Source organism: Colossoma macropomum, unplaced genomic scaffold, assembly GCF_904425465.1.
Source record: "Colossoma macropomum unplaced genomic scaffold, Colossoma_macropomum, whole genome shotgun sequence".
In the NCBI taxonomy this organism is placed as follows: Eukaryota; Metazoa; Chordata; class Actinopteri; order Characiformes; family Serrasalmidae; genus Colossoma; species Colossoma macropomum.
In genome coordinates, this window is record NW_023494785.1 from 14,849,196 (window position 1) to 14,876,266 (window position 27,071).

Consider the following 27,071-nt stretch of genomic DNA (forward strand, 5'->3'; position numbering starts at 1 on the left):
CTCAAAGGTTTCAATATCAGCAGAAGAACCAGATGAATTGACTGTACTGCAGGTCTGGGAGCCTTGACTTACTACTGCAAGACAATACATGAAGGGCCCGTTTCCCAAACATGGATTTAGTGCAGCCTTGGACTAAATTGCTCAAGCAGCAGTATGGCAGTAGTGATTCCCCAATGAAAGCCCTTTCTAGTTTAGGCTTAAGCATAACTGAATCTGGGAATCCAGCCCACAGGGTTCAGGATAGAAGCGGTTTTCTGCTACCGACCAACATTATCCTTTTCCTCACCTTACCAAACAAATTAGTTTACTGAGTAGTTGTAATGAGTTCCTGTCCCTGTGAGTAATTTGTTTTCGAAAGAATCTCCATAAATAAGCATTTGAATGCTGCAACTGCTCCTGAAGTAGTAACATGTGGACTGGAATTAATTGTTAGTTGTCTTGTAACAGCAGTGTAATGAATAGTAACTGTGTGTATGTTAGAGAGATTCAGAGAACTTTTGCAAAAAAATGTCTTACTTCGTAGTTTAGGTCCAAGCTTTGTTTTTCTCACAGTTCTCTCTGTAATAATGCTGGCCTGGGCTCACAGTTTATTGCTGAAATCCAACTATTCTGATTGATCCGCATTTTTCCCTTCCCAAGAGTTTTCAGAACTGTAAATGGAGCAGTAATTAGTGTTTTTCTGCATTTTGCTTGTAAGGTGCAATACTACAGTTCATCACTGACTGGATGTTTGTCACATGCCTTGTTGTCATGAAACTTGAGCAGGAACTAACATACTGTTAAAATTCAGATCTTTCTTGCGTTACAGAGCAGAGCAATTGCTTCATGGCATCTCGTGACATTCTAGACATACTGCTGCTTGGTAACAGCATTTTTTACAAATAAAGTTTTCACAGCTTTTTAATGGAAGCTGTTATATTCCTTTTTCTATATTAAGCAGGAGTGTTGAGATTACATTAAAAAGGATGTTGTAGGAAACCTTTCTATGCTTGCATGTTTGCTGATGTCTTTAGTGTTTTACCGTTGAGCTTTATAATTAAGACATATGGTTAGTAACTGACAAATCTCACAGTATAGTATGTATTTTATAGTATGTTCTTTGTGTTTCTATTGTTGTGTTTATCTCAACAGAGGTGACCCTGGCCCTGCTGGATGCTGCCAATGACAAAGATGCAGGTGTACAGGAGCAGGTTCGGAAATCCATCCTGACGTTAGGGAACCAGCAGCCAGATAAAGTGCTCTCCATATGTCAGGACTACCTGGTTAAACACTCCAAGGTCAGTTGACTTTGTTGACTTAGTGATAAAAAGCAGAAAGCTTATTGTAAACGCTGTTATTCATTGAGAGCAACTAACTGACATCTCACTTTTATTTTTGAATATGATTATTTTTTAAACTGGTGGTTATAAGAGGGTCTTAATAGGAATGACAGTGGGAGGGATGGCTGTGTTGGGAAAAACAGTGTGGTTCTGTGCATGCTCCAGTTTTACTTGCTGCTACTTGCCATCATATCCTGCTGTTCTACTACCGGGGGAAAAAAACCTCAGCTGTAGTCACTAAAATAGGAGGTTAACAGGAGTTCATTTAAAATTTTTACTTTACGTTTAATTAGTTTTTCTTACTTACACTGTAACACCACCATTCCGTCAGTTAGTCCAGTGCAAATTCTTCAAAGACACTTTTTTCCCATTTTTGTCAAAATATGTCATCAGGTAAGCAAATATGGTGACAAAAGAGCTTCCACTGCACTAATGCAGATGTATTTCCCATTGCCATAGCTGTCCCTTCAGCCATGGATGCTTAATGTCCCTATTAAAAAGCCTAGCTGTTCAGCAGTGCCGAAAATGTTTTCTAAAGCAGTCAAAAGGAGAAAACACATTGGTGTTCAGCCCAGTTCTCAAGGAAACCCAGTCCATCTAAGATTCTTTTCTGTTCCGGCTTCCAACACACTTGATCCAGGTAATCATTGTTGTCTCATAGTCCTTGATTTCCTGGCTCAGAAGCAATTAGCAGTGGAATACAAAAAAAATGTGTACTGGATGAGGACTATTCAGAATACTGAGCTTCTGAAACCGGGCAGCCCAACCTTCAGCCTGTTAATGTTCCGAGTCTGTCATTTCCTTCCTATGCTAATGTGACTCAGCATATGGTCCTACTAACAGTGTGACTGATATTTTGCATCACATTAAGCAATATGCCATGTCCAGTTCTCATTGCAAAAAGTGGTGTCACATGGGGTGGCTTTCCTTGTATAAGTCTTTCTTCATGTGCTATTCAGATCATATGGCTAGCCTTCTCCTCTTGCAGTGAGCCAACTGTTTACAGTTTCCTGAAGAAACCTGTAGAATTAGACAAATGCTAAATAAGGACATCTAGAGAGTTAGGCTTATGTAATAAGGACAAATTGTCCACTTTAATCTTAGAGTTTTATGTTGACGTTTGCTATGCTTTGCAAGTCACATTATGACTCTTTTATGGGTCAATTTCTGTGACTTTAAAATAGCTTTCATTTCTGCAGAGCTGCCTGTTAAATGCTTAACATGAATCTCTCTCTTGTGTAGCTAGTAACAGGGCACAGAGTGGTGGTTCTTCAGACCATAGAGCTGGTGGTAAAAAGCAAAATTGATGACGTCAGTTACACTAAATTAAAGAGCATCATATCACTAGCTTCAGATGAGATGACCAGGTCTAAGGTAATAGTTCATTGTTTTCAAAAAGAAATATTGTAGAATAGAGTAATGCTCTATTTTTCTTAACAGTTAAATGTTTTAGTACTTATTTATTTGATGCCTTTACTTTATTCTTCTGTACAGGAAGTTGCTGCTGATTGGCAACAAGCAGCCAGTAATATTTTGGTTGCTGTAGGAAACAAATACATCAATGACATCATGGAGGAGATCCTCAGCAAGTTCCAGCCAGGGGTTCTACCTCACTTCTTTGTGGTCCAAACATTAGCCAGTCTCTCAGACTCCAATGGTAAATGTTTTACCTATTCTCTGTCTCTTGTCTATTTGACACAGAGTACAATTAGACAAAAGGTAGCTTATATTTGCATGTCCTTAATTGCCCAATTTCCTCTACATTTCTGATGTAACTTAGCACTCAGTCTCACTTACTACATCTGCTGGCTCTGTTGCACTTATTTGGCAGTGTATTCTATCATTGTGTATTGTATATTGTGTAGCATTGTGTATCAGTCTCAAATGTTTAATAAATATCTTATTGCCTTTAGCATGTAAATCTGTTAGTGAGGTCTTTGTTTCTGTTCCTCTTTCAAACACATGAGTATTATACTATAGTATGTTAGACTTGTTTGCCAATTTTATTTCCCCTTTCTGTTATGTCACATCAACTGATTCATTGAACATCTTGTTTGTTCTTCCAGTCTATGGCATGGTGCCATTCCTCAGTGCAATCTTGGGTACCATGTTGCCAATGTTGGGCATGGCTAAGCAGGACAACATGAAGTGGGTCTTCTCCTCTGGTAAGCTTACAGTTAGTGTAGGACAAATTAACCTTAAAGCCTTTACTCAGGAAGATGGATTTCTAGTTGAATCTTCCTGCAGTTATGTGGTTGATCTGATCTTTTGTCCATAATGGAGGATTTAATAAAAGAAACCCACTTTTGTGTGCTTTCAGCTCTTTACCGCTTTAGCGAGAGCATTTTAGAGTACCTGGCCAACTTGGACAAAGCCCCAGACCCCACTGTGCGCAAGGACACGTTCTCCAGTGAAATCTTCGCTGCCTATGACATGCTTTTCAACAGCTGGCTACAGACCAGAGAACCCAAGGTACACTGAATGAGACGAAGCAGGGAACCAATTTGAACTAACTCAGTTTGCAGGTCAAAGAGAGCTTGTTGTTTGAAAAGAAGTCACGACACTGTGCCGTCTGGACCTTTTTTTCTGTCTGACAGAAAAGTAAGACTGTCAAGTAAATCTGCTTTGGAAGTGGAAGGGGATTTGACTGTTTAAAGACGGCAGCAGCTAAAGTATAAAGTCTGCATGGTTAGAATGACCAACCTTTAGTAACAGAAGAAGAAATAATTCAGGAGGATGTAAAGCTTTTTACATTTCATCAAGCGTTGAATTTTTAGTTTGTGTGTAGAGACATTTGCTCTACAAGCATATAATACTTGCTTGTAGAGCAAACTTACTTGTAGAGCCAAAGAAATAAGGATTACCTTGGATCCTTTTGTTGCTCAAAACATCTTTTTTATATAAGTGTGTTCTTTATGTGTATTTACTCTAAGGCGGTTGAATATGAAAATTCAGAACCAGAAGTATTTGGTTTGAACTTAACTGTGTGGTTAGGCTCAGTCCGAAACATATATTTGGAAAAAAACATGTAGCAAAGACTCTTTCAAGAAATTTTCATGAAAATTTGCTCAGTTGGAGCTTTATGAATGGAAAACTGGGATATTTCGAAGAGTGCAACAAATCACAATCAGTTATGGGAATCCTGTACTTTAGTTGAAGTGTAGATGACTTTTACTTGCATAACAGTGAAAGTTAAAATGTTAGGTAATGTGTTTTTTAGTATAATTTACCCAGTACTTTATTTTGCCTGACACTGTTAATGGTTTTTGCTTCATGGGATGGAGGATGTTTGAGCATGCATGATCACCTTTTCTCATTTGGTCTATGACATTTGTGTTTCTAACAAACAAAACAAAAACACACAAGCACATTTCACCAAATTTTATGAACGATAGCTGCATCAGCACAAGAAAAACTGTTGTAGACAACAACATTGTATACAGAATGCTTGTTTTTTTTTTATCTAAGGCTTAAACATTAATTTGAGTTCACACATTTGAGTTGCATCTATAATGGCTGTAGTTAGTGCTGGCCAATATGGAAGAACTGTAATATCACAATACACTATAAGTAGCAATATTTATTTTTTTCAAACAGACAAAGTAATGCCACATTTAACAAAGTACTATCAAAAACTATGAATCCAGGTATTTGTATTTAAAATTTCACGTACTGTGTTGCACTAAGTCCAGTTGAACAGGACTAATTATGCTCTCTGTGTAATCAAACATGGGGTTGGTCAGTGTTTAAGTACTGACAATATCCACTATATGCTCAGATCAGCTTACTGCTATATAATTTATAACAGTGATGATAATTATTGTCATATTGCCCAGCCCTAACTAGAGTACAACATACTGTACTTGCAAATCTATAGTGACTTTGTACATTCTGTGCATTCTCACAGTGTGTCTAGGCCAGTGGTTCTTAATATCAGTTCTGGGGGATCCACTCCACTGCCCATTTTCATGTTTTCCTTTAATTATGTGCTTTTCTGAAACACCCCAAAGCACACTCGCAAAGAGCTTGGAAATTAGTGGGTAAGTTGAATCAGGTGTGTTAGATTTAGAAAGACACTAAAAGATGCAGAGCATGGACTGGGATTGGAAACTACTGGGCCAGACATTTGGAAATTCACAATGCTGGACTCAAAAGGAGCATTCTCCACAATCTGGAAGACCAGAGAGCTCCAGAGCACAAAGCAATTTCAAAAGTTGTGAGCAGCTGGTGGAGGTCTAACTCTTCATTCACTCTATTGGTCCCTTAAGTAAGTGAAAAATAATTAAACTTATAATCTCTCCGTAATAATGTGCTGTGCAGTAATGTATCACATTGACCATTTGAGGATTTTGCACCACTCTGTAGCAGTTCAGTGAGAGCAGTTCTTCTCAGAGGCAAGCCAGTGAGAATCTATGAATTCCATGAACTATGTGCTCTGAGTGGCTGAAGCTCTTTGTTCTTTAGTTCATTGGTTTGGTATGATGATTAACTCTGTATGTGTTTTTGCGTGCATGTGTATGTTGCAGTTGCGTCTGACTGTAGCAGAGGCTCTGGGGTCAATGAGTCACCTGATGGCTCATGATAAGCTGGAGGAACAACTCCCTAAACTCATCCCCACAATCCTCAGCCTGTACAAGAAAAACCCTGAACACTACATAATCAGCAAGGTGCTGCTCCTCATGGCCTCACTTACTACAACCACAGTTTCTCTGAGATTTTTTTTAAACTCTTTATTTAGATTCAAAAAAAGAATAAATGAAAAAGAAATAAAAAACTATTTTGGTTTAAAAAATTATTAAGGCAGATCTATTAAAATATTTCAGAAGTTGACCTTAATCAATAACGCGGCTGTGTTCACATTAGACTTGCATTAGAGTGCCGATAATTGATGATAATGGATGTTACGAACACTTAAATAACTGCTGGTATAAAACAAATATCACTCTTTCTTTCTTTTTCATGTACCAGGTGATTTTTTTTCTTATCTCTTTTTATTTATATTTCTGTGCCCTTATTTAGCAATTCACTCTTATCTGCAGTTACTTCAAAACTGTGTATAATAGAAAAGATTGCACTCAATTACAGGTTTTATAAACAGAACATCACTAGCTCATTAACTACACACATACATACTTTGAACACCCCTTGGAAATATTATAATGTAGATTTTCAGTCTGGCAGAGAATGCAGGGAAATCTGAAATGAAACAAGGAAACTACAGTGCAATAATAAAATGGACAAACTGTGCCACCGCACCAGTTTGGCAAGATTTTGGTTTTCAGAATATAGCAGAACTATCAGCGTTCTCCAAGGAAGAGTGGGGGAAAGTTCAAGAGTAGAAGACTAGCTGACTACAGAAAACATTTTTCAGCTGTAACAACTGCAAGAGTGGGTGATACTAAGTACTGACTTAATGCATGCCACAATTACTGTTAATACAATTACTTTTTTCTGTTTCTAAGTTAATCAAATGTAAAATATCTGCATAACTACTTACCGAAAAATGTTTTTTTTTCAAATAGTTTGCTGCAGTGATTGTGTGTACTCCTTCTGATTTCAAAACCAACAAAATATGTAATTTGGCCAAAAGTGCCCAAACTTTTGCATACAACTGTAGTAATCATTACAAATTTTTGAGTAATATTAGAAGTAATATTACCATCAGGGAAAATGCAAGCTATACGGCAAGGCTCTGTAATGTTCAAATGTGGTCTTTTGTAACTGAATGAATATTATTTATCACAATACTTCTGTGGACAGTAATCGTTTGTCTTCTGTGGACAGTAATTGTTTGTCTAAATTGATCTCATCGTCCAAGCTTAGTTCACATACACTTACTGGCTACTTTATTAGACATGCCTGCCTTGTTAGTACGTATTTGCAGCTGTGGTACATATTTTGGCTCAATTTATAATAGTCATCCTGTAGCCCTTTAACAGAAAAGACCACTGTTGGCTGTATATCACTAGTTGGTGGACTTCTCAATCCTGCAGTCACACTGATGTGTTAAAAAATACCAACAAAGTTCCTGGGCCTGGTACACTCTTATCAGTGTAACACACACTGCCCATCCACTACCGTGTTGATGTCAGTGCTGATCTCAGTCAGTGGTGGCCCTGTGGTGGTCTCTTTGTGTTGATTGATGGGGATGGGGTAGAGGAGGGCTGATAAATTATGCAGCAGTAGATGAGCTACAGTCAGTAACTGTATATCTATGAAGTCTATGTGACATCTATTTGGCAGGTGTAGCTGATGAAGTGGCCAATGAGTGTGCATACAGAGTATCTAATAAACAGGCAAATGTACCTAATAGACAGGAAACTTATGTATATGTATGTTTATATACAGAGCCTTTGTCAGGTGCTGGATGCTTCTGTGAATATGGGCAGCAGAGTGCTTGAGACTCAGATGGACAGCCTTCTCTCTGCTCTGCACCAACAGGTAAAGCAGCCTTCTTTTTTGCTTTCAAATTTTCTTCTTTCTTTCTTCAGTAATTCCCTCTACGTCACTGCCATAGAACAGGCTTTTAACAGGTTTTCCTTGTTTAACTAAACTCACACAGTCATGGCCCACATGTGCAGACCTGCCAGATTTCTTTATTGTGTAATACTTAAGATCTGATCCTGCTACTGGCTGTAAGTGCATAAGCAAACGCTTACTGAGTCTAAATGATGAGGTGATTTAATCTCTCAGTTTAGTCGGCAGATATTTGCCAGCTATGTTTCTGTCACGCATTTTCTAGGTGCAAACTGAGCAGTTTATTTTGCCCTTTACTGATTAAGAATGGAAATTCCAAATGTTCAGCAAGAATAGCAATACTGAAGCTATTTTGTCCTCCATTATGTGTTTGTTTGCAGCAGATATTCATCTTATTTTATATCCTGATATGCTCTTTCAGGTTTGTTCTCCTGTGGACTTCAACAACCCCCCAACTGTGAAAAATCACAACGAAGTACTTCGATGCTTCACCATCCTTGGTACATGTTTTTTTGTTTGTTTTTAACTTTCTAAGAATGTACTGTTTAAAAGTTTGCAATCTCTTGCCATATTAACATTTCTTTTGCTATTTTATATGCAATAATAACTTACACATTTTGGATTTAAGCATTATAAAACTTTAAATATTAAATAATTTATAATGCTTAAATCCAAAATATGTAAGTTATTATTGCATATAAAATAGCAAAAAATGTTTTTCAAAATTTCAAGAGTGACAACTAATTCTGGATATTCATTTTATTATAACTTCATCCTTTCTGCTATGCAGATTTTCTCATTTACAGTTTAGCTCTCTTTATCATTCTAACGTCTTCATTTTTATTAAGTTTTCTGGTGTCGTACTGATTATTGGAAACCTGTGAAGTTGGAAACCTATGAAGGAAGACTAGCAGATCACAATTATTTTATACACTTTGCTGCAACCAGATTGGTTTTATACTATTGAAAACCGTAGTAATGCGGCAAAATATGTCAAACACTTCTATTTAATCTTTTCTTTTTTTTTCTTTCAGATGTAAAACGAAAGTGCCACTTTTGACCATTTTAGGATGAAATGTTTCCGTTGCCAGAATTTCAGTGCATCTGTAGAAAATACTGTTTTCTAACTTTTGAACGGCTATTCCAAACTTTTGAAAAGTAGTATGTGAATATATTTTGGATTTAGATTTTTTTTTTTACAAATAATTTGTCAGTGTATTTAAACAGTTTATGTATAGATCTTCACAACTACCCAGAGCAAATCAGTGCCCTGTTTTTCACCTTAGAATCTTGAGTTTTCTTCTGACTCAGAGTTCTGTGTGTGGTTGTAGTCAGGTGACTTGGTCTAATGCTTTGGATGTGGGGGGAAGGGGTATTAAGTTAATGTTGAGTTCATATGCCATCACTGAAATTACATTTCACAATTTAGAGTTTGGATCGGCCGTCAGGCTTTCCTTCAGCTTTTGAAGAGGTTTGCAGTGACATCATTTTTCACAGTGACTTATTCCAAACATGCTGTGTAAGCTGGTCAATAACTACATACACAGTTGTGATACATTCTCATTGCAGTTTTTTGTCTGATGTTGTGATTATGATTCTTGACTGAGGTTGTACGTTTAAGCATGTCATGAGTGCCTCATTTGCAGGAGTGAATGTCATCTGAAAGCCCCATGACCTTTCACGATTAATGCAGAAGTCAAAATCATGATTTTGATTAAGGTGCTGTTAATTTCGTAGACCTGTTAAACAGCTTGAGCCTGTTTCCCAGCTGACCTTTAAGCCTGTTGCGTGAAGAATTGTAGCTGACTGTGTAATTTAGTCCAGGAGAGTACTTAATATAGGAAACTGTCTGTATGCATTGCTATCTTATGCGTTGTGGAACACGGCACAGTATTAAAGTCTTGGACCATAATTCACATGACCGTGATATTTTATGTTTGTCTGTTTTTGACGCAGCCAACACGTTCCCAGACCGGCTGATGGTGTTTGTCCTGCAGAGGCTGGAAAACAGTAATGAGAGAAACAGAATGGGCTCCTTAGCTGTGCTCAGACACCTCATTAACTCTACAAGTGAGACTCACACTCGACACTAAATAACACGCTTAAGAGAGCAATAGCCTTTCTTAAAGGAACCATATCATAGAAAAACAAAATATACTTTTCACTCCCCAGTCCATATATGGAAAATAAACTTAAAAACTGCATTTTGCATTCACTTGTGATGTCACAAAAATCACACATTTACATACAACTGCCTACTCTGCCAACAGCAGACTGAAGTTATAATGACTGTTCTAACAGACTGATTTTTGATTGCGGCACAATACAAGGCAGCCAATCAGACCAGAGATCATTTACATAAAGGGAGGCTGGAGAACAGTCATATAAAACTAATTAGGAGTCTTTTTTTGGTACATAAAACCATGCCATAAGTGGATCTCAAGAGGAAAAATTGGAGAATATAGGCCCTTTAAGGAGTCCTGATTCAGCAAGCCACTGATAAGTTATCATAACAGATGTTTTGAAATTTTCTGAACAATAACAAAAATTTCTAATTTCTCTCTTCCAGCTTCCATAATGGAAACCAAGAAGCTTCTGATCCTTGCCAGCATAAGACAGCCTCTAGCAGACCACAGCAATAAGGTGAGCTTTCATTGATGTGTGTGCCTACATTTTAAGAGATGTCTTTTTAGGTCTCACAAAAATATGAATTTGACTCCTTTTTTTATAAAGCGCATAGACATCTTTGTGGTTCACTTGTGCTGTTTGTGCAGGTAAAGAAGAGGGTTGTACAGGTGATCAGTGCAATGGCTCATCATGGCTATCTGGAGCTGGAGGGTGGAGACCTGCTTGTGCGCTTCATCATTCAACATTGTGCTCTGCCTGACGTTTACCATGTACGTGTCTCTCTTCCAGGGCTGTCTGCCATCTTGTGAACTTTGTTATCCTGTATTTATCACTCATAGGCTGGTAGCTCCAAAAATAATAGGACTGAGGAGTGCAAATTTGTTGAAAGCAGGTACTTGAATTAACTAAAAAATTAATGAACCATCCTGCACATCTGTAAAAATCCTGTGCCATTATGGTGGGTGGTCTTTTCCAGAATGACGTTGATTCCTATCCACAGGGCATGGACAGTTATTGAATGATTTGTTAAACATGAGTGTGATTTAAACCATATGCCGTCATCCTACTGGACAGCAATTTTTAGCCTACCTGAAGACTATATGGAAGAATTCAAAGCTGTTTCTGGAGTTTTCCAGCATCAACAAAACGTCAAGTGTTGGATTTTTTTGCATAAGAATGACTGCCAAGAATAGTGTCCAGTGCCTTTCTTTTTGAATTTATGGTATGAGAAATTCCACCATTTAGTGTTTAAACGATGGTGGCGGAAAATTCCTGTTGCCACTCCAAATTCTACTCCAAAATCTTCTGTGATGTCTTCAGGTGCATCTATTCATATGTGTAGCTTAATTTGATAAAATTTGATACATTTCCAACAAAGTCTACTATGATGTCTTATTTGATCAGTAAAACGTTCATGTAACAGACCACTCACTTGTGTTTTTATGCTGTCCAGAATCACTGACTTATGTAATGTAGAATTGTAGAGTTATTATTGACAGTTGGTTAATGTCATTATTTATATGTAATTGCACATTTGGTTTTACATTTCGTATTGACAGGCTCAATTGAGGTCTGCTCTTCTGACTTTTTTCTGTTTTTCTCGTTTGGTTAAAAAAAAAAAACAAAAAAAAAGACTTCAGCATTCAGCCTGATTAAGCACACCCGATTCAGCTAATCAGCTGAATATCAAGGCCTTAATGATTTCAATTCAGAGCATTAGACAAAAGGGAAATACTAGTCTCTGCAGAGCTGTTGCCTGGAATAAGTCCAGTTTGACATGCCTGATCTGAAGGATGTTCTTTTCTTTTAGCAAAACACTTCAATTTCTCCTCTTGTACATTGTGTGTAAGCAGAAATCTAACCTCTCCTTCTAGCAAATAGCAACATATAAGATTACAAAAGCACCATTTCGCTATTATACAAGTAAAAATAGAAATACTAACAGCTACTTACATCAGAACTGCAAGCACATTTTAGTGCACTGCAAGGCTGAGAAACAGTCTTTACTATAATGGCTACAAAAACAAATATATATTAATGTTTTTATAGGCACACAAGAGCAAATAATATTTTTATGTATTTTTGTTTAGTTATTAAATATGTTTGTTAAGACATCATGCAATAGTGGGTTTGAGAACAATGCATGTGTGTTTGGTAAATGGCCACTCATCTGAATGGTCGAGTTACTTATCCTCCATGTGGGAGATCAGTGATCAGTCCCAGGGCGTAGAAACACTCATTAGGCTTCGAATGGTTTATGCCGGCAATGTAATGACGTCTCTCCGGCCCTGTGTGTAGAGGCAGTTTGGTCTGTTCTGTCATCGCTGCTCTTAACGATGTGTTTATTGCAGAAACCCATATTGTGATAATGGTAAAAATACTTATTGTGCAGCCCTGAACGAGGAGTTGAAATTTGTATGAAAATGATCAAATATAATGCAGGCTTTTGTAATAATAAGCTCTCACTGTGACTGAAAGGTTAACATAGACCTCATTGGTGAATCTACTTTAGAAGTAAACGATATTGTTCGATATTGTTGATGTAGGTTTGTATAAGTATCTGTGATGTGAACCCACTGTTGGACTATGTTTACAGAGGGGGCAGCGTCCCTCAGACCCAGAGGAGGTGACCAATGAGGCACTGAGGAGCATGTGTGACAACACACTTCACCTCTTCACCACGACTGTGGGCCGCCTGACTGACGTGAGAGCACACACATGCACACATACACTTACGTAGCCAGCCATTAAACGGCCCGTGTTATACACTTTTTTTTTTCCCCTAATGTCCACAACCCTAATTCATATGTATATGACTGTTTTCAGCCTCTGTTTGTACGTTAGAATTAATCAGGCCATTTTTGTTACTATTCCTCTAAGACTGATAGACGATAAATCAGTGGGAATAGATGGGGCTAAATTACTATATGCTGAATTTATGTAATGTATAGAGATGTTGGTTTTCATGACATCATGAAACAAAAAAAGGTCTGTTCATACAAAATTGTTTCCTTATATAGACTGGAGAGTAAATGGTGTGGAAATTTTGTCAATGTTCATGAACTATTTTAAAGTATTTAAAGACTTTTACTAAAAAATAACAGGGAAAATTAATTATTGTATTTGAGTATTAAATACATTTTATATACTTTTTTTAAACACAAAAACAGTCATGGTTGGATTCAGTAAAACTCCCAGTATTGCATTCTTGTGTATAGTAGTGAGATTAACAAGTGTTTTCAGATGTGAATTAGAAAGCAGTCTCTGTTGATGTGGAAGATTTTGTTTACATGACACTGTGAGAGAGGGGACTAAAACCCGTTTAGCAGTAAATCATCTATTCAGCCAATGTCAGCAACACTAGTCCCTAACAACAGTTTGTGTGTTTGGTCTGGAAAAGTTTAGCTCTTACTTGTGTGGCTCCCAACATTAACAATGTGCTGATGACAGGGTTCTGTCGTCACATTTTCACTCAAAGAGTTTATAAAGCGTGGAGATGATCTCTGCTGTCAGTTAATAACTAAAGGGGGAGATCAGAAAATAGCTGGACTATTATAGTAATTTTTGTTTTGAAAATGGAAAGCTACAATGCTGTAGTATGTGTGAACTGTGTTGTGAGGGCCTTACTAATATAAATATGTTGTTACAAATAAACAAAAAAACCATAGCAATTCCTAAAATGAGAATATAAATGTTGCATCAGCAGAGGTGGAGTATTCCAGAATTTGCAGCTGTTTTTTTAGTAACTGCTCTGTTCTAATTAATTCTTTTTTCTTATTTTTTATCAATGCTCTTTGTAAAGTGTTTTTTGCGTTATAATTTTTTGCTTTGTATTTAGCTTGTATTAATGTATAGAACATAAGTAATTGGTGGCTGTTAGGAGTTTGGTTAAGGGCTGGAACAAAAGCCTGAAATCATTAAAGTTGGAGGATCAGGGAAATAAAACAGAAAACATTGTTAACAGAACGTTACACAGAAGCATCGACAACTAAATATAATTTTTTTTTTCAGTCTTTAGTCTTCAGTTGGTTGTTATTTGTTGTGTAGGTGCTGTGGCCAATGCTGCTGTGCTATCTAACCCCAGCTCAGTACTCCAACGCCACTGCTCCACTCTGCAAGAGCCTTATCCTGCTGGCCAATAAGAAGCGAGCAGCCCAGGAGTCCAATATCATCATTGACTTCACCGCACCAGGTGAATGCGCGCACACACACACACACACACACACAGAGGAGAAAACATACACGCTGCCTGCTTCATACACACACACAGGCACACAAGTGCGCTCATGATGTCATCGATGAGCGCAGCTCCAGACATTTTTAAATGCAGAGGGCTTTTCCACTGGCTAAGCCATCCCGCACCGGTTCACGAGGCCAGTGCGTAAACATACTCTGTCTCTTCAGCAGCTCACAATGCTGGCCAGCTTCTTTTTTGCCTGCTTTTTTCCACTGCTTTTTGGAAGCAGAATTTTACTTGCAGACATTTTGTTTTCATTAACAGCCGATTGCTTGGCCAATACTGTCTGGTTCTAATTAGTCAAATGAAAAGCCATATTTATCATGTGAATAAAGCACTGGGGTCCTGGAGGGGATGATAATTGTTTCTCGCAGCGGCGATGATTAAGCTCAGCTCTTAGTGGGACAAATAACATCCCGTCTCGCTAATCATTTACTCGTTAATTGTAATTTCTTTGGATTGGGTGCCTGTGTTGATGTCTTACCCTGGTCTGCCCTCTTTTCACTTTTCCTCTGCCTTTTCACCCCCTTTTCTTTCTTTCACTTTTTCCCATATCTTCTCCATAGGTTCCAAACTTCCCTCGCAGTATATACTAATGACGAGGCTTTTGGTAAGTGAGTTTTTGTCTAATGTTTCAGTAATCAGTCATTGCAGGGATCCATTAGTAGCAGATAGTTGAATATCTGGTTTAGATTAACATTAATTGACAGTGCTTACTATTCTCACTTTTCTCTTTTTTTCATTTGAATATTAATGTTGTTTTACCTTGTCCATCAAAATTCTAAATACAGTGTATAGCATCTGAATGAGCATAAATTGTGCTGAGTTATACAGTTATACAGTATTATTCTGCTCATGAGTGATGATTATTTCAGACGTTATCTTGAACATTTCTAAAATGAAAGTGTGAATGGAAATACTAAACCCTCCAAAAATTAAGGCTTCTGTACTGTCCTAGGTGAATGCTGCCTTTCCGTTCCGGTGTCGAGGTCACGGTGCTCCATCTCTGAGTCTACTGCACGCCATCAGTCCTAACATCCACCACAAAGCAGAAGCACTATGGAACACAGAAATCCCCCAACTTCTTAGCCATCTGGAAGGTCAGTGGATAACTACCACATAGGCTTGTGTTGAAAGTCTCAGTAAAAGATGAAGAGAAGAATAATTTCCTCCCATAAACTGAAACAGAGGTGTTAATTTGCCTTGTGCCAATTTGAGATGGGCTGTGAATAGGATTATTTTGTGCTTTTGGGACACTGTACAGTTTAGTTCTGTTCATGGTTTAATAGTACATCCTCCATAGCTTCACATCCCTTTATGTTTTACAGCTCCATTAACTTTACTTGCAGTGCTTTTGCACAATGAGAATATGTAGATAAGAAGAGTATTCTTAAATTTTAAAGGGAGGCTCACATTTTCTCTAAAGCCACATCAGCTCCTGTGAGAGACTTGAAGACAATTTAATGAGAGCGTGGAAGTAATATTTTAATGAGTAAAATTGTATTTTGCATTTTTTAACTATCGCATGGAATTATGTGCTCTGATTTTAAATAGTACTATTTTTTATCACTGTTAAGAGTAGAACAGAATATCACAGGCAGTTTTATTGTGCCTTTTTTCCCTGTTGGTCTCATTTTTCTTTTCATGGTCCAAATATTTGTTTCCATGCACAGAATCCACACAGGAAACTCTGGATAGAAAGAAGTGGGAAGATAGCCTCCTTCAGGTAAGTAGTTGTAGGCTTTTATGTCCATAAATAACAATATCAGCTTGCCAGCCTATTCTCCTGTTGAAGTATCTGTTTGTAGTATATTATGACAACCCTGTTGCTGTTTGGTTTTGGTGAAGTTCCTATCCAAAACTCTGGTAACCATTGATGATGGCCAGTGGAGCTGTCAGTTGGCGGTTGAGGCAACCTGTTATCTTTCTACCTACAACAACTCTCTGGAGGAAAAGGTCAGTATCGGTAAAGCATGTCTCCTCTGTTTTGGTATGCAGCTTTACCACACTTTGGCAACAGTATGTATCTATGTTTCTGTTGGTGTAATTCATTTGAACTGAGACATTTGGTGCAAAGAACGGACTGTGGCATAAAGTAATGCTAGAGAATAGAAGACCTGTATGTATTTTTTGGAATTTTTCTACTTGCTTTTGGCACGTCTCTTGTCTCATTCTAAATTGGTCTCTACAACACTATTGGGTTCTCCCTCTTTCTAGAGCTTCCTGTATAAGTGCATTGGTGTGACTCTGCAGCAGTGCACCAATAAGGAGCTGGTGAGAAAACAACTTCAAGAGATCCTGATCAGCGCCCGCCATAACGACGCCACGGAGAGAGCGGTACAGCAAAGAAAACACATTACACACACTGCTATCACTGCCTTTGTTTGCTTTGACCCCCTTTATCTGTCAGCATCTCTCTGGCCCCTCGTTCACCGTCTTAGAGTCCAGACACTGTATTCGTCTCAGCTGTGGCTTCATCTGCTCACGTGTTTGAGGTGACCTTCAATGTAGTTTCCTGTTTGACTGGCCAATTAAAAGCACAGGCTCTACTTTGTGCATTTCATTCCTTAGGAGTTGCTCAGTGAGATGTGGTCTTGTGACAAGAATGCATTTTAGGCTGTATGTTTATTTTCAGAGGGAGGTCATGCCTCAGTTCAAAGCTGTAATTTCTGGCCTTCGGTCAACAATAAGCTTTATCACTGAGAGATTTGATTGGAGGTTGTTGGGCTGACAGTTTCTAATTGCAGAGTGGTGCATGCTGATGATTACACTGATCCACTGTTTGGAAATCCAAGGCTTAAAGATCCATTTAAAAGCCACTAATAGGTAATAATGGGAGTAATTGGGAATGATTGGTTTCACAGGGAGTAGCGATGGGTATTGGGCTGTGTGCCAGCAGTCATCTGGATGGCACTCTGGCCAAGCTGGACGAGTTTGGGAAATCTGATGCCTTCAAGAAAGCCTCGGGGATCTTTAGTCTGCTCAAAGTAGGTTCTGCTTGCTTCCCTGGTGAGGAAAAACTAATACATTTCAAATTCCTGTTCAAAGACCTACAAAAGACACACAAACATATATTCATCTGTGACATTATTTGGAAATGTGTACCAATGAGTGGCATTAATGTAATCTTGAATAGGGAAAGTTAACTGTATTGTTGTCTGATATTAAGTCACATATATATGGTTTTGTTTGTGTTTGCTTATATTTGTTGTTCTTGTTACTGCTGATGTTCTGTTGAATGCATGCCTCATCAAACAGGATAAGAACGATGTGGATGTGGAGAAGATGAAGAGCACTTTAATTTTGTGTTACGGTTATGTGGCATTGCACGCCCCAGAAGAACAGCTTCTTGCTCGACTTGACAATGACATACTGCGCAACATCAGCAAACACTTCAACACCAAGGTAAAAAGATCAAGCTACAATTCTGCTTCTGAAGTACTGAGAAGATGAGATAGAATGGAACCTAGATGCATATTCAAAGATGGTCTCAGAGTTGGACTGGGATCAGATGCTTACCTCTGTTATATAGAAATAACACGTCTCACCTGAGACACTTTATATGTGCAGGCCCTTATCCTGGATCAGCACTTTAACAGGCAAATTAATTGAAAGTATTGGCTTGAGATTTTGTCAAATGCATCTCAGTATAATGTTTCACTGTCTGTTAATCATTAACAATGTCTCTAAATATTCCATTTAAAACTTCCATTTTATGTCAAGAAGGCAGTTTTGATGATTTGAACAATCTTTTTTCCATTTTTTTTTTTGTTTAAAATGTCCATGAGTGAGGTGTACAGTGGTTTTAACCAGAGAGTTGTAATACTTTCCTAAATGGAGCAGAAAAAACTCTGTGGTTTAGCATTGTACTTAAAATCCAGTGCCTGCTGGAGAGGCAGCCATGCTTAGCTTGGCACTCACCCTGAATGACCTCATGTCAGTGGGATCCTGATTGAGCTAGAACCCTCTGAAAGCCCTGATCAGAAATTCTGCAAAGCTCACCCTTTTTAAAGAAGTAGGAAAGGGAATTGGTACAGTTCACGCCTAAAGTTGATTCTGAGGTCTATAGTAGGTGTTTAGATTACTGTTTACTCCAGTGAAGAGTTAAATACATTTCAGTCAAAAAATGCGTAACATAACTCGACATGGCTCAGCTACCCCATCTTTATTAGTGCACTTCAGATGATAATTGTTTTAAAGGTAATCTTTTTACTATGGCTATGTTCACATTACAAGTCTCATTGCTCAATTCTGATTTTTAGCCAGTCTTTCTAAATTAATAGTGCATATTTATGTGACTCGTATTTGTCATCATTGTGACAGATATGTGTCCTGAAATGACCCACATAAAGTTGGATTTGTGCCAGTGTAGCCTGGTAAATGTTAATATAGCTGATATAGTTGTTCTGTATATTGTATAAAGATTATGTGGTGCATAAAAATGGATCTAAAAAAACTCCTGACCAAAATTCTTTGTTTAATGAGTTTTTTCAAATACATACATACATACATCATCTAAACCGCTTATCCTTCTGGGTCGCGGTGGGGTGCTGGAGCCTATCCCAGCTGTCATTGGGCGGAAGGCAGGATACACCAGTCACCAGTCCATCACAGGGCAGTTTTTCAAATATTCACGTAATAAGAGTTAATGATTAATTTAGGGATTACTGGGAAGGGTGCAGGTTTCAGTTGTTTCATTGGCTGTTTCATTTTTCTTAGCCAGTTCTACATCCTTGTTAACCACATGTAACTGAGATGTGTCTCAGCAGCTGTGATAAATACTGCGTTATAGTTGCTTCCCTATGTTTAAGCTTTGCACACAAATGTGCTTCTTTGTTTGTTAGTATGCCACAGAGATGCTATTGCAGAAGTATAGTAAGTATGCTATGGCATACCTATAGGCAGACATAATGTATATTCATGTCTTTACGTATATTTTTATCCCCTTTAGCTATGTTTGTAGTAAGCTTCACGCTTTCTTGTGTGTTTTCACCTGTATGCTCAGAAAATTCAGTTTCATACTATTTAGGAGGAAATATACAATGCAAATCTGCAAGAATTTATATTGATTTCGGCAGGCTATATGATGTCCCTTATTTTATTTTTTTTATATATTTGATAAGTATTAAACTGTTCATTAAACTCCATTACTTTTATGTTGCACAGGTTCTGGGAATTAAAGTAGAGACCAAGGTACCACGAGGAGCCTCTTTCTTTGTCTTATAAACCTTACACTAAAACCTTTTCTTCTTTGCTCTCAAGGTCTCGAATGAAACTTCCAAGGTCTATGGCTTGCTGAACTTCTCCAAAAAGAGACAGAAAAATAAAATAAACACTTCATTCTCTCTATATTTTAGTGTGGTCCAATCTCATCAAACAAGAGAAAGTTTAAACATTACAATCACCAAGACCTTCACTATGTTTGTTTATAAGAGCTCAGATACTGAGTACAAAATCATCTGAAGATCGAATTTCTTTTTTTCTAAAGCCCTTTAGAAAAAAACAGTGCTTCTGTTGTTTAGAGAAGTTCAGAAAGTTTAAAAAGGAACACCTGTCTACTAACCCAAGGTCTTCTTTTACTAAAACATCACTCTGGTGGTTCTGTGAACGTGGCTTTCTGGCCAGGTTTGATTTCTCATGGTTTGATTCAACAAATCTGCTTCAATCAAACAACCTACTTTATCTTCTCAATTACAGTTTTAAGGTTGCACTTTTTTCAGCCTTTGTCTGTGGTTAATCACGTTACTATTTGCAAGTTCAGGTTGAATTGAAAAGCTTAAATTATCTTTATAACGAGCAGGCTGTATTGTAAGGGGATTTGCTACACTGCTCACAAGCTTGCTGGGTCAGTTTAAGGTACTTCTGAGTTGAAGTCCTAAAGTATCTTCCATTGATTTTGCCAGAATAATTTTTCATACTTCAGTGGTTGAGATGTGAACAGCGTCATTCAGAGTGGTTTGTTGTGAAATGAAGCATTGTAGAGAAACTTAGGCGCTCAAATTTCTTAAAGTGATGGCGATAGAATTCAGCGGTCAGGACGTTTACAGTGCAAATATAGTCATTGTATTTGCTGTCCAAAACCGGCTGTAAACCTGCGTGTCTTCGGAGGTTTTTTTATGTAATCTAGAAAATGGTGAAATAGAGGTAAATAAGAAGTATAGTAAGTGGGTCTCTTCTTCTGGGGACTGTTTTGCTTTATAACGCCCTGTATGTACCTCTCCACCATGAATAAATTTTCAAAATATGTTATAGGCTAGAAGCATAAGTTAGAACTATTGCAAAACAATGTCTTAGGCATTTGTAGCTCTTTTTTAATAACTTCCTTTGAGGTAGCTTTTAGAGCCATAGAACTCTTCAGATGTCCGGTTCCTGTCACCACCACTGTAAACAATTCTTACTTGGTACGTTTCTCTAGAATGGAGCATTTCATGTCAAACCACTCTGAATAACTTTGTTTACATCTCAACCATTTAATTGTTTAGAAATTTTGAAAAATCTCAGCAAAAAAAGCTCAGTGTAGAGTTACCTTACTTTGAAACAGGAGTTGACTAAAATACAGCTTTGTATCATGCCAGCCACAGGATATTTTATAAAGTCAATAGAAGAGGGTTGTCCGACAGGAATGCCACTTATCTCTCCTTCTATTCAACAAGCATGATTGTCTGGTTAACTTGGCGCTACTGATTTGTGAAGCACCCCCCCGATCAGCTCTTGATTCAATACTAATCCTGAATCATTGTTTGAGATCTGGCTTACTTAGAGGGTGTGGAGTGAAGTGATCGGCCTTTGATTTGTTGACAGTGAACACTTTACACTCTAAGGCTTTGAGTATTCTTGTGTGTTTGTTTGAAATGTTTGCAGGACCTGACAATGAAGCTGAGTCTAATTCAAAGTGTTGGACTCATCGCTAAGGCCATTAATACCTGTGTTCGCAAACAAGGCTACTTGTTCAGCCGCAAACAGGAGCTCATGGGAGTAATGATGGTATGCATCCCTGACTGTATGCAACAGTTGAAAACCCATTAATTTACATGAATCATACTCTTATCCTACTTTTAGAAAAAAAGCATTCCATTGAATTTCTAAAAACAGAAAGTATGATTGCATAATGCGATGGAAGTGTGAGTCATTGACTCTAAAATGTTAAAGATTAAGTCAATGCTATGTTTTCTTTGTGACAGGATTTCATTAAGGTGGAGCCGGCTGATGCTCTGCGCACTCCTGTGCGCCAGCTTGTTATGACCACTTGTGCCAACCTCATGTATCCTTACATGCCAGCAACACCTGAGTTACACTACTCTTTAGTCAAGTGATAAGGTTGAATAATCCCACAAAACCCCAGGAAACTTATGAATGATGGAGTTTTAAACACAATTTTGCATTTCACAGTAAGCAAGCAAAAATTGTATGCAATGTGCTACAGCAATCTTTATGAAAGATTCTGTTCATTTTTAATAGTAATTCAATGTGAGTTCATTTAGATAAAATATAATATTTTCAGAATTAGGGCTACAAAACCAAATATTTTGGTATTTGATTGTTCATGTGAATTAATCTGCTAAAATGTGGCTTGTAAATGTGAAGAGCTGTAACAGTAAAATATTTGTCAGTGTTCAGTCAAACTGAGGTGTTGTTCACCAAGACCTAAATTACCATTATGAGGAAAAAACATGTGGCGCTTTGTTTAAGCCTGCCCAAAATTTTGAGCAATGGTGAGTAATAAACCATAGTTGAAAATAATTTATAATAAATTTGTAGATTAATGTTGTAGCTCTTCAGGCTGCAACATTATTTAACCAGTTTAATATTTTAATGTGCTAGTTCACTAGACGAGCTGTGTGTGAAAAAGTTTTCCACAACAAGTAGATGGCATTTTGTTCATGTGAAAACTGTGTTTGCAAACTGATTTATTTGTCTACAAAATACTTATTTTATTGTGTGCTCTCATAGGTATAGCACCATAAGTGAATTGCTAAACTCTTCAGCTTAAGTTAATCACTGAAAATGTTAAAAAGTCGCTACTGTAAATATCTGTCGATGAATATGTCAAATAGTTGTTTCAGCAGGTTTAGAATAACAAACAACTGCAAGATGATCAAAACAGAGCACATTTAAATAAGAAAGTACGTTTACATCATCAGTGTTTAAGTATGTTACATGATTTATTCATTTTCTTGAGTTGCTGTACATGGAAAAACTGACCTTCTTAAGACCTTGACTTGAATTTTCAGTAATCTGGATCCGCCACTGACAGAAAACGAAAACTTTGACATGCTAAAAACATGTATAAATGGGGTATATGGACTTCCCACTTTAGAAGCAGTAGAAAAAGCCAAGGACGAAGAGGCTCTGGACCCCCAGCAAAGAGAGGTGGAATTAATGCTGCTTGAGGCACATACACACATTCGTACTGATTTACGTCTTCTGTGTTCATATACTGCTCAGGGGCCTGCTTGGTTAGTTTATAGCCCTTTTTGTCCAACAGGGCTTTGAATATTGTTATGCAAAGTCCTCACTTGTAAAATATGAATAATGGGTAGAAACAAATTAGTTTTAAGAGGCACTGAGGTTTTTCCATCTTAGCAATTCGCCTTCACTTTAGTCCAGAGTCATCATAGCGTGAGATATATTGCTTTTGGGAAACGAGACGCGCCTGCAAGATGGGACATTTTCTGCCTTATCCAAAGTAAACCAGCCATGCTTGTAAGCCAGCACATTTGAAAGTAAATGAAACTGGTTATTCAGTATAAATATCTGCAGTTCTGGACTGGCCAGTCAAAGCAGAATGACTAACCTGGATCTGGTTTTTCAAAACCATCATGTCACACCAAATCAAAGCAGATGGTAGAGGCTGCATCATTATGAACTGTTTCTCCACTGGGGGAAAAATACCAATATGCATATTATCATCTCTACGCTGTGGTATGATGCATTATGTTACAGCGTAGAGATGCTACAATATGCATATTGGTATTTTTTGCCCCAGCTTAGGGGAGCAGAGACTTTACGAATTGTGAATTGTATACAGTTAGATTTTTGGCCATTAAGTATTTATGATGTCATGTACTGACATCAGTTGAAATTATTTTCACTGCTAAAATACACTTAATGATATTCCTAAACGTAAACCATTAAAGAAAAAAGAAAAACTGGTCCAACTGGTCTTGTTTTGTCAATTGGACTGAGAAAACCAGAAAAATAAAAGCAAAATTAATGTTGACACTTTTTTCTTCTGTATTGAAAATGTATTGTATCATGGTGCAAAAACCACCATACATGTAGAAGTGAAGTTTATGTTGTATTTCTCTGCATTCAGCTCTTTAAAAGGTCCTCTTACAAGCCATTGAGAAGATGGAGAAGTTTCATACAGTGGGGTTCCTCTAAGAAATTTAAACTAATTACAAACTTAGCATTTACGTTGTTTTTAGGACCCAAATATAAGAGCTCAGTGTACCAGTTTTTGAACATAATACATTTATGGAATTCTGCAAGTGGAAAATGTTATATACAGCTTCTTTAGGACCACTTAAAGTCTGTGTGTAAGAGATAAGCACCATGTTGCAAAGCCTGAGCTGCAGCAGCACCCCTCTAACACCCTCTGCTGTCTCCCAGACCTTGTATACAGATACCTTCAGTGCTCTTCATGAACTGCTCCACAATGTGCTAGCCAGAGATTTAAGTCCGGACGGCCTTCAGGCTGTGTTCAAGGTAAGCTTTCTTTCTTACCCATGACGTTAATTGACCATAGGCAGTTAGCTTTGTCTGAAACCCTGGTTACTGAGCACTTTGCTTTTTCCCAGCATATAGAGAGCTGGTTGAGCTCCCGGCAGGACCACGAGCGAGAGAGAGCAGTGAGAACCACAGCCGAGATTCTGCAGTTTTACCTGAATAGTCTTAATGTGAAGGTGAGACATCTTAACAATGGTGGTGCAGTAGATTGTATTAGGATTATTCTACTGAATTAGTTCAAAGTCAGAGTTGAAAACACGTTTTGGACTTTTGGCTGACTTGGATTTTAGACTCAAATCCCTTTGCTTTGAATGAACGTATCCTTCAATTGAGTGTATTTTATTTAAACAAATGATAGAACATTCCGTTTTGTCTCTCCCAAAACAATCGTAGCACTGCCACTGTTTCAGCAGTGACAGTTTTAGTTTTAACTTTGAGTTATGCTATACAATTTTGAACATAACTCAGAAACACCAGCCAAAACATGATTAGCAACCAGATCTTTGTTGTATACACGTAAAATGATAATAATAGTGCAAAAGTTTACTTAACTGCAGAAAATATGTGTTTCGATAGTGACAATTCATAATGTTACACACTGATTTTTAGACTTTGGGACACATTTACTTCAAACAGTGGGATCCATGAAGGGACATGAATACAGTCTCACTGCCTGCTCTAAAATGTAGGGGTGTGGCTAAATTAAGACTCTGCCAATGTCATGAAACTGTGTTTCCTGAAAACATTGGAAAGCATTTTTTTTAATAAAGTTTGTTTTTTTTAATTTGACGATTAAACTAACGATAATTCTAAATACTTCAAAAGGTATAAAAAATGAAAAAATACAAAAAAATTGTTTTACTTTAACAGGTTGAAATTTAAAGGTTAGGGTTCGGGACAGTCATCTCGCAATAGCAGTACCCTATAAATGATGATTCTGTATATGTTGATCTAATTACTCAATTAATCCTTTAGGTTTAAATAATTCATGACATATCCTTATAAATATCTAAAAGTCTGAATACTTATTATTTTTATTTTATTTTTACTGTGAGACCGCAGTAAAAATACTTTAGAATCGTCCATTAATATGCTAGGTTACTTCTAAGTATCTTTGTTCATGCAATTTGACCATTCGTGTAGGAGGTCACAGTGACGCTTTCGTACCTATTAGTTATTTTACATATAACAACAATGTTTGAGTGAATCCCAAAGCAGCCCACATCTCAAACATCCTGTACATTACTGTGCAGAACTTGGTGACGTTCCATAACCTTGGAGCCCTTTTGGGGCGCCTGGTGCCACGATGTGCGGACCCCAATCCTGGCATACGCAGAGCGGCCATAGACTGTATCTACGCACTCTTACACATTCAGCTGCGTTATGAAGGTAATACGTCACTCCTCATATTGCTAATGTTTTAGATAATGCTGAAAGCCCCAGTGAGGAAGTGCTATAAGTGACAAAGTCTTAAAAATCAACACCAACAGTCCTATGGGGGCTAACAATTTGATAGTGTCTTTATAGGTAATCATTAAATTAAGCCTATTTCCTTTTCTTTCTCGGTAATGTTTTGTTGCCCCATTTTGCACATCCATGTTGGTCATGCTTAATTTCACATGGAAGGAGTGTTTCTTTACAAGACATGCTTTTAGTCTGAGGAATAAATTTGGACTATTAGTGCATGCAGTGATAATATTTTGATGAACAGTTTAATGCAGTGGCTGCTGCATCTCTCCTTGCCTCTTCATGTCTGCTCTGGCTCTTTAGGCTTTTCACTGGACTACAGAGATGACTCAGTTGAGGGTTTGTTAACTGTGAGAGAAAAACTGAACGACCCTGACCATTCCATCCTCTACAGATCCTGCTCTGATCTCGCTAAGGTATAAATGTCTCATGTAATGTCCTCATCACATTAACACATTGTCAAAGAAATAGTTTTGAAAAATTATGAAAAATCGTGTTTACTTTCCACTTACCTCAAGGCTGCTTGATAGATTCTGAGTTCATTTTTCTTTTCTATTGCTTTGGTGCCGCAAGATAAACACTGCTAATGGGAAATCAAAGCTATCATCTACCATTAATATAATACACAAGGTTTTTTTCTATAATATGGATTTTATTTTATTGTAGCAATGATAACAATGGTCATTATCACTTGAGTGGCTTGATGAGCCTGCATGACTTATGATTTATGTATCACTTTTTTGTGTCATTTATGTCTCTCTTGTTTGTGGCAGATCATCAGTAAGCGTTTGCCTCAGCAGCAGCTGAACACGTTGATCTTCATGCTTTTTGAAGGTCTAATAGACTACCAGTCCAACTGCTCCAGAGCCTCCAGTGTCATTCTCAACACGCTGCTCAAAAACAGAGGAGCTGGACTGCAAGACCTGGTAATGAGGTTAACCATTATTAATGTTACTACTCTTACACATTTTCCACTATAATTGTTGTGCTAATTGGTTGAGGGTCAGCAAGCATATGTAGAATAGGCTTGTGTTGTGCTCATTATTACTATTCTGTGTTTTACCTTCTGTTCTCATGTGTGTATCAGGTACCAGAGATGTTGGAGGTGTTACACAATCGGCTTCAGGTTATTGCTGAAGAGCAGGTGAAAGTTGCAGTTGCGCAGTCCATCCTCATCCTTGCCACACAGCACCTTCAGGCTGTTATCAACACCCTCATTTCCTATCCTCTCCCTTTTGACAGGTAGAGTTAAGTTAATCAAGGCTTTCCGGTTCTGAGGCTAAATACTGTTTTTTTTCATGTGAAAGGAAACCTTTGCACATGGTCACTTTACCATAAACCTGATTCTTTACCAATGTTCTGTGTCCTCAGTTGGAGCTGTGAGATGTGGATTGCTCTGGGGGCAGACAGCACTGTGGCTCGTCAGATCATGGAGATGATTATCGAGAAGCTGAACATCATGGTGCCGTTTGTGGACAAGAAAGAGTCCATGCTGAAACCAGGCATGACCAAAGTGGCCACCAGTCAGCCTCTAGCGGTGCGTGAATTTACCAGAACACAAGCCTGAGTCTTCCTAGTTCACGTCATTTAGGTTGAACCAACCTGAAGCTTAGCAGTGCTGAGACAATATTGCCAATGGTCTGACAAGTTCTGACAAGTCCCACCTCATCTCCAATTATTGTTGCAATATCTATCAAACTTGAACCTCTTCAACT

At 37.8% G+C, this 27,071-nt stretch overlaps 1 protein-coding gene across 2 annotated transcripts in view; it reads left to right on the forward strand.

Annotated features, from left to right (window-relative positions):
* mroh1 (maestro heat-like repeat family member 1) overlaps positions 1–27,071 on the forward strand; it is a 39,133-nt gene that overhangs the window by 2,003 nt on the left and 10,059 nt on the right. The window contains exons 1-32 of one of the 2 annotated variants that reach the window (XM_036583805.1): positions 802–862; positions 1,132–1,277; positions 2,562–2,693; positions 2,814–2,976; positions 3,386–3,484; positions 3,640–3,791; positions 5,846–5,986; positions 7,668–7,760; positions 8,218–8,296; positions 9,753–9,866; positions 10,366–10,439; positions 10,571–10,693; positions 12,520–12,627; positions 13,971–14,115; positions 14,727–14,770; positions 15,119–15,260; positions 15,834–15,886; positions 16,009–16,116; positions 16,378–16,497; positions 17,025–17,147; positions 17,419–17,565; positions 19,327–19,353; positions 21,022–21,144; positions 21,342–21,421; positions 22,392–22,530; positions 23,773–23,868; positions 23,961–24,065; positions 25,143–25,278; positions 25,660–25,772; positions 26,130–26,282; positions 26,444–26,598; positions 26,728–26,893. In XM_036583805.1, the coding sequence (XP_036439698.1) occupies positions 826–862; positions 1,132–1,277; positions 2,562–2,693; positions 2,814–2,976; positions 3,386–3,484; positions 3,640–3,791; positions 5,846–5,986; positions 7,668–7,760; positions 8,218–8,296; positions 9,753–9,866; positions 10,366–10,439; positions 10,571–10,693; positions 12,520–12,627; positions 13,971–14,115; positions 14,727–14,770; positions 15,119–15,260; positions 15,834–15,886; positions 16,009–16,116; positions 16,378–16,497; positions 17,025–17,147; positions 17,419–17,565; positions 19,327–19,353; positions 21,022–21,144; positions 21,342–21,421; positions 22,392–22,530; positions 23,773–23,868; positions 23,961–24,065; positions 25,143–25,278; positions 25,660–25,772; positions 26,130–26,282; positions 26,444–26,598; positions 26,728–26,893 (3,636 nt within the window). In that variant the 5' untranslated portion in view covers positions 802–825. Of the gene's footprint in view, positions 1–801; positions 863–1,131; positions 1,278–2,561; positions 2,694–2,813; positions 2,977–3,385; positions 3,485–3,639; positions 3,792–5,845; positions 5,987–7,667; positions 7,761–8,217; positions 8,297–9,752; positions 9,867–10,365; positions 10,440–10,570; positions 10,694–12,519; positions 12,628–13,970; positions 14,116–14,726; positions 14,771–15,118; positions 15,261–15,833; positions 15,887–16,008; positions 16,117–16,377; positions 16,498–17,024; positions 17,148–17,418; positions 17,566–19,326; positions 19,354–21,021; positions 21,145–21,341; positions 21,422–22,391; positions 22,531–23,772; positions 23,869–23,960; positions 24,066–25,142; positions 25,279–25,659; positions 25,773–26,129; positions 26,283–26,443; positions 26,599–26,727; positions 26,894–27,071 lie in introns of those variants that run through there. The other variant, XM_036583812.1, reaches the window with a different exon arrangement.